Source organism: Cervus canadensis, chromosome 15, assembly GCF_019320065.1.
Source record: "Cervus canadensis isolate Bull #8, Minnesota chromosome 15, ASM1932006v1, whole genome shotgun sequence".
Lineage (NCBI taxonomy): Eukaryota > Metazoa > Chordata > Mammalia > Artiodactyla > Cervidae > Cervus > Cervus canadensis.
Window position 1 is genome coordinate 21,219,470 of NC_057400.1, and position 13,271 is coordinate 21,232,740.

At 35.0% G+C, this 13,271-nt stretch overlaps 1 protein-coding gene across 1 annotated transcript in view; it reads right to left on the bottom strand.

Moving 5' to 3' along the window:
- LRP1B (LDL receptor related protein 1B) overlaps positions 1-13,271 on the bottom strand; it is a 2,049,143-nt gene that overhangs the window by 295,476 nt on the left and 1,740,396 nt on the right. The window contains exons 49-52 of the mRNA XM_043488135.1: positions 13,088-13,237; positions 9,877-9,999; positions 7,547-7,666; positions 2,395-2,523 (exon numbers count right to left, since the gene is read on the bottom strand). Coding sequence (XP_043344070.1) covers positions 2,395-2,523; positions 7,547-7,666; positions 9,877-9,999; positions 13,088-13,237 — 522 coding nt within the window. The remainder of the gene's footprint in view (positions 1-2,394; positions 2,524-7,546; positions 7,667-9,876; positions 10,000-13,087; positions 13,238-13,271) is intronic.

Here is a 13,271-nt window from a genome sequence, read left to right on the forward strand (position 1 = left end):
TAAAAGTCCAAAAGATACTGGCTTATACAGAGAAAATGAGCTTTAACAGTATATGCATAGCATCATAGAGGTTTGATCATTTAACTATTTTTAGTTACCTTTCTTACACGTAAAGGGTAAATGTCATGATCTGACTCAAGCTTTGCAGTATTTCAAATGTTAAGATTCTGATATATGATGGATGTTAACTAAGTTCATTGTAGTAACCATTTTGCAATAAGATATAAATACATTAAATCAATATGTTGCACACCTAAAGCTAACACAATATATAGGTCAATTATATTTTATTTTTTAAGTGAAAAAACAATCTATATGCAATTATAGTACACTGGAAGAAAAAGACTTTGCAAAAAGGTGTTAGCACCTTAAATTTTTATCCTAAGTAAAGCTATTAATATTTACCTTCTTGGTACATATGTTTCATTATCTGCTTAATGAGGATAATAAAATTTATCTGATAAATTTCTTGTAAGAACTAGATAAGGTATATGAAGCAGATCAGCTCATTTTAGATATTCAATAGGTGCTCTTACAATTCTCATCTACACAATTATTTTTGGCAGATCTCCAAAGGCACTTCACTAAAATACTATGGGAATTCAATAATGTAAATAAAAACATCTACCAAAATAATTGAAGTATAATGGGCACTTGAAAAAATGTAGAGGCCTTCCAATCTGTCCCTTTCATGTCTTAACATGTCCTCTATCTTCAACACTACTCTTTCTCCTCTATGTCCTTCACAACTCAGATAATGGTATTGCTTTTCTTTGAAATCCTTCTACAAGACTTTTAGGCTTTTCTACACAATATTTATTTGTGATGATCTAGTATCTTTTGTATGTATCATTCTGACACTTAAGGTATTATCATTATTCTTTTATATGCTTATCAACTCCTGATCCTAAATCTGTCTCAGACTAGATGAAAAAAGGAAACTGCTCTGCTTTCATAACAGTGATGACTGAAAAGAGATATTAGCAGGTTAAACAAAAAGAATTATTTGAATTTAATCAAGTATAACATTTTCAACAAATGTATTTTCAAAAGTGGTACAGAAGCCACATAGAAGCAGAGCTAAAAACTGCTCATTATAATCAAAGTAAAACTCACTTACTAACCACTATTGTAACTTTGAACTGTGTGACAGCTTATATAACTCAAGTGAATTATGCCAATTCTAATATATGAATTATTCTTTAAAATGCTAAGCAACAGAGGCTTATTTGGCATTAATGCTTTCAGGTCACTTGAGTACAATTTGTTGTATTTTAACATAATTTAGTTAATAACACCCATGTGGCCCAAAAGTGTTAATATGCCTCCCAGAGTATTAACTTGCTACAATAGCAACAGTATGCTGGGACTATCTGGATCCCTGAATTGATGCATAATCCTTTATTATGTAGCCCTCAGTGGCCCCATTGACCTTTACAGACAAGTATCAATTTTAAGATCAAAGTGATTTATTCTACAATAGTATGAGTTTTGTACACACAAGCCTGCCTCAAAGTCTTCCTTTTCCTTTTCTGCTTTAACTATAACCCAAATGCACACACCCATATATACATACTATTACATTACAGCTTCAAATACAGTTTTAAAGACCTGAAGATAGGTCATCTGAGAGATGACTAGCAGACTTCACTTTAATAAGCAGAGTTCATAGCAGTCTTCCTAATACATTGCTCAGCTCAACATATCCCCTACGTGACCTTGGGATCTGCATTCAAACATCCAGGCCCTTCATTCTCTTGATCACACAAAGGAATTTATCTAAATTTTCACTACTGAGTAATTCCCTGAAAATTTCCTGAAGTGACCTAGAGTTAGAAACTTAGTAAATTGTCTGGCCTCCAAAGCTGTTCCTCTGATCCCCTAGCTTCATTCAGCTATATCCATACTATTTTTACCTGACCTAAGGGTTAATATCCTATCTGTAGGACTAATAGGTGTTTACTGACCTTCTGGTCAGTAGTTATTTAGGATCACAGCAGCCATTTACAGAGTATCTGTAATGGGCAATCTAAAAGCCTTCAAGGGGAGTACAGGGTCGGGGAAGATACTAAAAAGAAAGTAACAACTCCACCACACAAACATACATAGGGTGGTTACAGTATCGCAGAAATGAAGTGAAAATTTTTCACTCATCAAAAATGATTTTAAAATGAGTAATCCCACCGTGCATGTTGGAAACACTCTCAACAGTGGTGTGAAGGGTTGCTGAACTACTATGATTGACAGCATCCCACCTGATTAAATCTGATACTACCTATGAGTCCAGGGGTTGGGAAAGTGAGAGAAAGGGTGATGTGGTGAGTACTACAGAAGTAAATATCTGAGGATGCTGCAACAGCATTCTTTGATAGACAGCCCCATGCATGTTCGTACCACAGCCTGCTGTGGAGAGTTCATCACTTCCATTTGGACAGTCCCGTTCACCATCACACAGCCAGTGTCGAGGCACACAGGCACGGGAGCCCTGGCAGCTGAACATGTCAGCCGCACAGGTGATGGCACCTGAAAACCACCAAAAAAAAAAAAAAAGAAAAGCCATTATGATCACACACAGCAGGTCCACTGAGAAAGAGCTATCATTTATATTTTCAATAGATGAGAAGCAGAAGAATGTCACTAACAAGGAAGAAACTGGAGTTTTTTTGGAATCACCACATATTATCCTTCCCCTATGGATACTTTTCACTCAGAATGCATTCCTTCCCAATGGCAGTGGTAATTTAGTTGCTAAGTTGTGTCCAACTCGTTACTACCCCATGGACTGTAGCCCACCAGGCTCCTCTGTCCATGGAATTCTCGCAGCAAGAATACTGGAATGGGACACCATTTCCTCTTCCAGGGGATCTTCCTGACCCAGGAATCAAACCTGCTTCTCCTGGGTCTTCTGCATTGGCAGATGGATTCTTTAACACTGTGTTACCTGAGAAGACCACTCCTTCCCAATAGCAAGAATTACATTTCTTAAAGGTATATGGCAGGAAAATAAAATAAAAGCTATATGGCAGAAAATAATAATAGTATCTTCTCCTTGTAAAATGTAAAAAGCCTAAAAATGTCATAGAATGATGAATAAATTGAGATAAAATTTCAAAAGGACTGAGCCTATAAGGATAATAATAATAGCATTTTTATCACTTAATATATGCTAAGCACTTAGCATATTAACTTATTTAGTAATCACAATCACCTACAATGGTAGAACTATTATTAGTTTCACTTCACATAAAAGGAAACTGAGGCTCTGAGAAGTTAAAAGCTTGCAGGAAGTCTCAAGTTGCATAAGGAGTCCTGTGGTGAGCTGGGAGTCCAAAACCTTTTTGGTTCCTAAGCACCTTCTCTTAACCACTAAGGTCGTTATTGTTACTCCCCACCTTGTGTTGTTGAAAAGGATGAATATATGCATGTACCCTTTGTTTTAGACACTTAATAAACAGAATCTATCTTGTCTTCACTCTGTCAATTCAATATCCTTTTAATTGCATGATTTTTTCAAATGTAATTTTTTTTTTTGACACCAGTTTCCACACAAAAAAATGCTGTTTACTGTACATTCAAAGGGCCTCAGGGGTTGCTCTTTGCTTTTCCTTCTGTGGGCATAGAATAATCAAGTAAAATTAGGAAATAGTTCATTCTCTTGATATTTACCTAACCCTGAGTACAGTTGTACATATTGAATATGTTATGTATATAAAATATATATTGAGTGAATTAGTAACATGTCTCCCAAATCTAACTTCTCTTTAATTTCCCTTTCATGTGACCAAATAGAAAAGGTTCAAAAAAATAAGTTGTAAGAATTATTTTAAAAAAATATTAGTATCTCCAGGAAGAAAATATGACTGCCTAGATTGGTGAAAGATAGTTGTTTCTAAACATTTAAAGCTATTTCTCTTGGATTATCAATTACCATCTTACTTCTGAGTCCTAGAGTTATTATGAGAAAAACTGCTTTCAATGCCATGTTTTCAATATGGGAGGATAGCAGGGTGACAAACTGAAACCCCTGCTGATCTTTTTCAACATAAACATGCCCATTCCTGACATACAGTTAAATTAGGAAGATAGAATGGCAAGTGAATATTGAAAAGTCCCCCAGGTAATTCAGATTTGCTTATCTGATTGAGGATCAGTGCTAACAGGGTGAGATTTAGTATGATATCTATTACTGGAAGAAATTATAAAGAAAATCTATAAAACAAATGTTGCTTTAATTTAAAAATGAACTTACCTGTTACCTATTATATCTTTAATGCTTTCTATAAGAAAATTCTTTCCTTACAAAGTTATTTTCACATTATTCCTCCTTTTTATTTTTTAAGCTAGTCACAAATACAGTGTCACTTGCAGTATTAGATTCTCAATTAGTGCTTTAATTTCCATAATATTTTTATTATTTAGCTAGAGATGTAAAAAAAAGTTCATTCTTTCTGCTAAGGAAGTTTTGATACATTTAAAACTCCTTGTCTGTTTTCTTATTACCACTTCAATTTATTTTCAAGGTACGTATAATAAATATAGCATTGATTTAAGTGTTGAGAACTTTAATTCTGTACGACCTTGCAGAAGACTAGTGTCTGAGTTTCACTCTAAAGTGAGGGGTATGACTAGATAATTACTAAGATACCTAAAACTATAAAATGACGTTAGGTTATTTGCAGCTAATTTTCTGGCTCCCTTGAAAGTGGTTCAACAGATTCTGTGTTAAGAGCATTCTAAAATATCATGGCCAATTAGAAAGAAAATGAGCCAAAGAAAAAACTCATGGCTTCCTTCCATAGTTACATTTTCATCTGGGGACACATTGCCTTTCACAGGGAAATGAATCCCAAGGGGGAAGGAAGACAAGCAAAAGGAATTCTACCAGATCCATTTCGTGTACCTGTGCTGGGCTATGCTAAAACGCTTCAGTTGTGTTTGACCCTTTTGTGACCCCATGGACTGTAGCCCATCAGATTCCTCTGATCATGGGATTCTCTAGGCAAGAGTACTGGAGTGGGTTGCCATTTCCTTCTCCAGGGGATCTTCCCGACCCAGGGATTGAACTAGCATCTCCTGATGTCTCCTGTACTGGCAGGTGGGTTCTTTACAACTAGTGCCGCCTGGGAAACTCCTGTGTACCCCTTCAGATATAATACTTGATTGGTTTCATATCTTTCTGATTTTGTAAGTATTTTAGAAACTATCCAATTTTGTACATATTTTAGAAATATGAATTCTGGTCCTAGTTCTGCTATCACTGATTCACTGAATGACCTTGGCAAATTTATTAACCTTTGTGAGTTTTTCTTTCTTCATCTATCATATGACAGAGGTGAACTAGACTATGATTTTCAAACTGAATCCTCAAATCCCAAGTCGGAACCACTATATATTTATGAAGGAAGAATATGTCTACATAAGAATATTTTGAAGTAGGGATTAAGAATCTGTTTTAACAAACTTCTGAATAGGAATTTTTGTACACTAAAGGTTGAAAACCACTCAGATAAATTACTTATAAAGTTCCTTTCCAATTCTAAAATATTAAGTTTATTCATTGACTGATGCTTGGTTTAAAGCATTAATTTTTATGCAACAACAGCTTGGTAGTATATAAACTGTAGCCTGTGTATATGTTTAATACCCTGGGTGTTTTGATGACAGGTAAACATGTCCATTACCATTAAATCCTTAAAAAAATTACCTGGACATTGATAAACACTGACACAGCAACACTATTCTGAAAAATAAGAGAGGGAGCAGAAACAAAAGAGAATGGGAATAAATTCAGAACAAAAGAGAATGGGAGTAAATTCATTTAGGTATTACACATTGGCCATGTCAGATGATCATGATAATTGCATAAGGTAAATGTCTTGTAACCATTTAATAAGAAAAGAATTGGAGGAATAAGGAATAAAATGGACCACATGATTACACTGCTGGAAAATGCAGATGCAGGAGGATTCCACTCTGTGTCACTTTAGAATCTTTACCAGTTCCATTACGCTGTGTCCACTTAGAAAGCATAGCAATATCAAGGGAGCCATTTAATGTAGAATTATACAAAGGGTCAAAAGCAAGATAAATTTTAGAGACTGAAAATACGCTCAACCTGTTGTAAGTTGGTAGTTAAAATTAAACAAAGAACTCTACTCAATACTCTGCAATGTCCTATATGAGAAAGAATCAAAAAAAAAAAAAAAGAGTAGATATAAGCATATGTATAACTGATTCAATTTGCTATAAACCTGAAACTAACACAACATTTTAAATCAACTATACTCCAATAACATTTTTTTAAATAGAAATATTTAATAGCAAAGAGAAACAAAGTAGGTAAAATAGATTGACCAGTCATCAGGTTAATTACTGATTTCTTTTTCCTTTTAGAGGTCTTTGATAGTAATCTTTCTACATTTATCTTTATCTGTTGTATAACTAAATTGTTTTAGTTTTGTAAATAAAAAGTAGATTTTAGGTGGGTTAATACAGGAAAATAAATTGTCTACTTTCCAAGGATATCTCCAAATTTATGTTACATACAGAGGACTTGATTTTAGAGTGAACATTATTAATCTTCTATTCATGTTTCCATGATAGTGACCTAAATAGAGGCCACAACTCCTGAAAATTTAAAAAATGTGTTAAGTACACCTTACTTCATAATTAAGCCTTATTCTGACTCAGGTCCTTATCACTGTAAAATGAGGGTGATAATAGTTATGAAATAGGATATAATAAGCAAAGACTATAAAGCTTTGTGGAAATACACATGTGGAAACAGATCAGAAAGATAGAAAAACAGATATACAAATAATTTAGTAGAAGGCGTGGTCAATTATAATAAATTTATAAAGGTTAGGTTGTTTCATTTTTCTACTTCTTAAGAAATTCATTTATTTATTCATTTATTTTAAATTATTTGTTAAATATGTGTGATTAATTGAAAGAAATCACACTGACTTTGTAGAAAATGTAGTTGATGGATAGTAAACATAGACATTTGACAGCATAACTTTAATCACATAAAGCTAAATTTTAAGTACATTTTAAAATCACATATAGTAACCTGCTTCCTTACTTTCCATTAAAAACAGTTCAGCAATAGTGATTACTATAATACACATACACACACCATGTGTGACTTATCGCAATATAAGCAGGTATAATAAATTTGGAGGGGAACTTAGCAATACTAATCAAAAACAATGAAAAGTTTTCAGTCATTTCATCCAAGTAATCCCAATCATTGTGATCTATTTGGAAGAAGTCACTGAAGACTAGAAATATAATCACTGTGTCAATATTCAGGAAAAAATCCTAAAACCATAATAGTAACTATATATATATATATATATATGAAATATAGAGTAATAAGTTGTTATAAAAATAATGAAAACAGTTACATTGAAATGTATATACATGTAAACTTCATATTAAGTTTAACAAAGTAGAAAACAAAGTTCTCTGCATATTCTAAAATGACAGAGTGTATGTATTATACTCCTAAAAATTGGACAAGAACACAAAGGAAACAACTTACCACAAATACTATCACTTTCATCTAATCCATCTTCACAATCATCCTCTCCATCACAGATCCAGTGTTTAGATATACATTTTTCTGTGGAACATGCAAATTGGTTCCAAGAACAAGAGGAATCTAAAAAATACACAAGAAGGTTTCTTTCAGGTGCAAAAGAAAAAAAAATGAATCATTAGAGACCATTTTAGGAAAGATCTGATAGTGAGGAAAGTCTTCTTTAGACTTCACTAAAACCAATCACTGGGGGCAGGAGAAGGGGATGCCAGAGGATGAGATGGCTGGATGGCATCACTGACTCGATGGACAGGAGTTTGAGTAAACTCCGGGAGTTGGTGATGGACAGGGAGGCCTGGCGTGCTGTGATTCATGGGGTCGCGAAGAGTCGGACACGACTGAGCGACTGAACTGAACTGAACTGAAAACCAGTCGTCCCAAATAAAAGAAGCCACTTTCCTCTTCTCTATGCTGCTGCTGCTGCTAAATCACTGCAGTTGTGTCCGACTCTGTGCGACCCCATAAACGGCAGCCCACCAGGCTCCCCCGTCCTTGGGATTCTCCAGGCAAGAACACTGGAGTGAGTGGGTTGCCATTTCCTTCTCCAATGCATGAAAGGGAAGAGTGAAAGTGAAGTCGCTCAGTCTTCTCCTACTCTTAGCGACCCCATGGACTGCAGCCCACCAGGCTCCTCCGTCCATGGGATTCCAGGCAAGAGTCCTGGAGTGGGGTGCCATTGCCTTCTCCATGACAGTACTATAAAATTTTGACAATGGCTTGCATATTCCCTCTCAGTTATCCAGGTCATACAACATTGTTTCTTCAACATAATCTCATAGGATGTGACTCCAAGTTAGTCAATATGCTAGTCACTCTTCCTAAATTCCTGTCTAACATGTAGGGTTAAAAAAAAAAAAAAAAAAAGGTCCAGGTGTGGTATTCTTCTAACTTTTAGTCTGTTATTGAACAGTTGGAAAAAAAAAAAAACTACATCATAGGCAATGTCACAGATATGGTGAACTCACCACCATACACAGTTGTTTTTAAAGGTGACGTGACTCAGGGGGTTTTAGCTCTATGATAAGCTGTCAGTTTTCTATCTATACATACTTAACATACTATACATACTTAACACTGTGATGCTTTTGTTCCTCACCCTTGGGAACACTTAAGTCTGACTAATAACATCCAGATTCAGTGGCATGGTGGCTGGTATTTTATTACCAAATTATGCATTTATGATAGTATACTTCATTTATTTACAAAGTTTGTGACTGCTCTCCTTCCTTTATCCTCAGTTCATTTATCACCAGCAAACACCCAAGAACAAAATTCTACTGAATTAGTGCATCAAAATATAAATGACTATAAAATAAAATTTGGCTTTTATAAACTTATTTAAAACTTTGCATTTTTATTTATTTACATACATGACCTATGAAAAGAGTGACGTTTAGAAAAGCTGAAACCAGAAAAGTACTAAAGAAGATACAAATATATAATGGCTTCTGTTCCAGAAATATTGAATCTATATAAACTATTGGTAAAGTTCTCTGTTAATCTTGTTCAGAATCTGGCTCTAATGTAAAGATATATAGCATCTTAATCAAACAAAATGCACTTTCATATTTCAGGATGATATTTACTTTTATGGGAGTTTGACTTTTCTTAGACAATCATTTTTAATCCTTTTTTCCCACTCTGTTTACCCTGGTGTATGTTATTTGAGCTAAATGAAAATAGAGAATTATATGCTTTAAAAAAAATTGGCCTGGATATCATAAAACTCATAAACTAACAAAAAAATTTAAATATTTTCTTACCTTGCCAAGTGAAACGAAAGGTACACAAACAGAAATTGGGAGGTGAATGGGGAGAGATTTTTTGAAGAAATGCAAGTTTTAGTTTACTATTTAAACCTATACATGTAATGAATAGAAACATTTAGGATAATGATAGTCAATAACAGGTAGGAAGAATATAATGTGTTGTGTAAACTAAATCCTTATTTTTCACAGCAGGAGGTAAATATATTAGCATCTAAATTAAATAAGTCAGGAAATGAAGGTATAAATATATCATTTAGATTGATGGAGGTATACACTAGCAATAACAGAAAAGGTTAAAAGAAAAGGTTTGATGGGAGATTATTATTCTCCATTATAACCTTTTCTGTTCTGTTTTAATGTTTTACCATTTGTGTTATTTCATAAAAATAAAACTTGATGTTAAAATTGATTAGCAATATTTTGTGCAAAATTCCTATGTAAGGTAACATCAGTATATAAATGACAATATAGTTTATAAAAGTAAAGCAAGATATAATGTCTCACCACAGTGGAATTCATCAAGTCCATCCTCACAATCTTTCTGACCATCACATACCCAGGTATTCAAAATGCATCTTCCACTAGGACAACCAAAATAATTTTCTTCACATTTGTGTTTGTTTTGAACTGTGATAAAATATAGAATGCAGTGTCAAATAAACTACTGTCAAATAAATAAATAAAATGTCAAGTAAATAAATCTTAGACTTCTGCATTGCAGATAGATATCAAGACAGTAATATTCCTTAAACTGGAAGAGATAACTAACAAGAAAACTTAAATAAAAAAGAGCTGAGAGGTTCTTTTAAAGAATATCCAGGTCATGAAAACCAATGAGAAATTAAAACTATGGAACAGAGGAAATCAGGGAGACATGAAAACCAAATCCCATCTAGGATTGAATCCTGGATCAGAAGAAGGATATTAATGGAGCAAGTGTTTAAATACAAATAATGTGGAGTTAACAAAAATAAAACAACTGAGATGACTATAAAATAAGTAAACCTAAGGCCAAAGTATCATTTTATGTGGAAAATATTCTTAATTCCATACTCAGAAAAAATAAATTACAAAATTATTAGTAGGTTTTTGCTGAGCAAGTGTAAACTTTATGTTCCATTCTTGAAGAATACATATGCTTTGACAAGATTTATATTAGTGTACTCTATTTTAGCTTCTTCCTGGTGGTCTAGTGGTTAGGATTTGGTGCTCTCACCATTGGGGCCTTGGTTTGATTCTGGTCAGGGAAGTCTTCCCTCTTCCTGTGCCCCTGCCACCTACCAACCTCCCAGGACCGACCATACCACCTTTTGGGGCTTCCCTGATGGTTCAAATAGTAAAGAATCTCCTTGCAATGCAGGAGACCTGGGTTCAATCCCTGGGTTGAGAAGTTACCCTGGAAAAGGGAATGACAACCCACTCCAGTAGTCTTGCCTGGAGAATTCCATGGACAGCGGAGTCTGGTGGGCTACAGTCCATGGGATTGCAAAGAGTTGGACACAATTGAGAGACTAACACTTTCATTTTCTATTTTAAGGAAGAAAAACAAGTTGCAATAGAATCTCTGAAATTGTTCTACCTTAAAAATTATCATGAGAATAAAAAGTATCTGTATATAAAATTATTTTGTATATAATATATTTTTCAGACTATGGAGTATTGTATTATTATAACCTCCAAGAGCACATACAAAATACTAGATTTTTCTCTTTACTGGATATCATTGGTCTCCTTGAACTTTCAGGTTTACATAGTTTTAGAGTGACTGACTCACAGCCAATCAGGCAGTATATATTAGAGTATACTTGTTAATCATACTACAGTGATGCATGACTATTTTAAGATAATAAAAATTACCTCCATTTTATTTTTTAACACCAACTTTGTAGATCTAATTAAAGATGCAAAATCACTTTTGAGGGAGTCCCCTGATGGCTCAAATGATAAAGAATCTGCCTGCAGTGTGGGAGACCCAGGTTTGATTCCTGGGTTGGCCAGATTCCCCTGGAGAAGGGAAGGTTACCCACTGCAGTATTCTTGCCTGGAGAATCCCATGAACAGAGCAGCCTGGTGGGCTACAGTCTGTGGCGTTGCAAACAGTCAGGCACGACTGAGCAACTAACACACACACATACATAATGAAGAATAAAATTTTATTTAAAATAATTTGTAGAGGATTTGCAGCAAGCTGCAGTTCAGTGCCTCCCAAGAAGTTCTCCAGTTCCTCGTAGGACATAGCGAGTCTTCAAACCCAGAAGGAACATCATAGAGTGTTACATACTGATGACCAGGAGAGGAGGAAGGGATCCGTCATTGCCCAGTTAATTGATAGATTATGTACAATTAGAATATGAATTCTTTATAGTAGACTGTGTATGTGCACTTGTGGAATACAAACAAATATGTGTGCAGAATACCTATGAATATCGTATCTTAAAATATTTCAAAAATTATTACAGATCAACAAAATGTGGAAAAAGTGAGTGTAGCAGCAGGGTTAGGAGAAGGAAATAGCAGTATGAGAAGGCATGTACTAGAATCCTACAAGTATCTCTACTTTCAGTTACTAATTTACCATCTGTCTTTCTGATATTATATACTTTTCATATTTGTTTCCTCAAGTAGTTAGAAAGAAACAAGTTCATGACCTTCTCATGGAAGGCAGCTTCCTAAGAATGCACATGACACTGCTTGTTTGGGTGAAGATGGCTAATAGTTACAAATGTGCCGGTCTGACCAACACAGACAGCATATGAAGAAGCAGAGACGTTAGTTTGTCAGCAAAGGTCCGTCTAGTCAAGGCTATGGTTTTTCCAGTGGTCATGTATGGATGTGAGAGTTGGGCTATAAAGAAAGCTGAGGGTCGAAGAATTGATGCTTTTGAACTGTGGTGTTGGAGAAGACTCTTGAGAGTCCCTTGGACTGCAAGGAGATCCAACCAGTCCATCCTAAAGGAGATCAGTCCTGGGTGTTCATTGGAAGGACTGATGCTGAAGCTGAAACTCTAATACTTTGGCCACCTGATGTGGAGAGCTGACTCATTGGAAAAGACCCTGATGCTGGGAAGGATTGAGGGCAGGAGGAGAAGGGGACGACAGAGGATGAGATGGTTGGATGGCATCACAGACACAATGGACATCGGTTTGGGTGGACTCCGGGAGTTGGTGATGGACAGGGAAGCCTGGCGTGCTGCGGTTCATGAGGTCGCAAAGAGTCGGATGAGACTGAGCGACTGAACTGAACTGAACGGACTTTTATGCAGTAATGATAACTGTTACCCATATTACTAAACTGAAAGATTATGTAAGCTGCACCAAACAGCCTAGTATGACAACACCAGCATGATACAAGTGAAGCCAGTAGTGAGAAACTTAGTCCCCCTCTCTTAGTCTATTGGTAGTTTTCTCTCAGTATACACTGCTTCTATGAAAGCTTCATAAATTATACATTTTAAGATGTTATCACCAATATTAAAAGGATTAACAAAGAAATGAACTTGAAAAAAGAAACTGATCCAAATATAGAACAGATTTCTTGACTATCATTCCATAGGTCATAAAAAAATAAAAAGTGGTATGTTTAGATGATCATTTTTAATTCAGTCTACAACATTCATTTTAATCTTAGCCACTGAATATCAAGAATGAAAACTAATAAGTTTGTGCTATACAACATAAATCTTCAAGGCAAAGACTGTTGTTCTTTCTAGAATTACCTGGGCATTTTAATTCATCTGAGTAATCTCCACAGTCATTAGACCCATCGCATATCCAGGTTGGCAGAACACACAGTGAGGTAGAATTGCATCTTATGAACCCTGTGGTTTTCACTCCAAGTTTATAGAAATACGTACAGTCTGTATTATCTATAAGGAGGTAAACAGAAAAATGAGAAACACC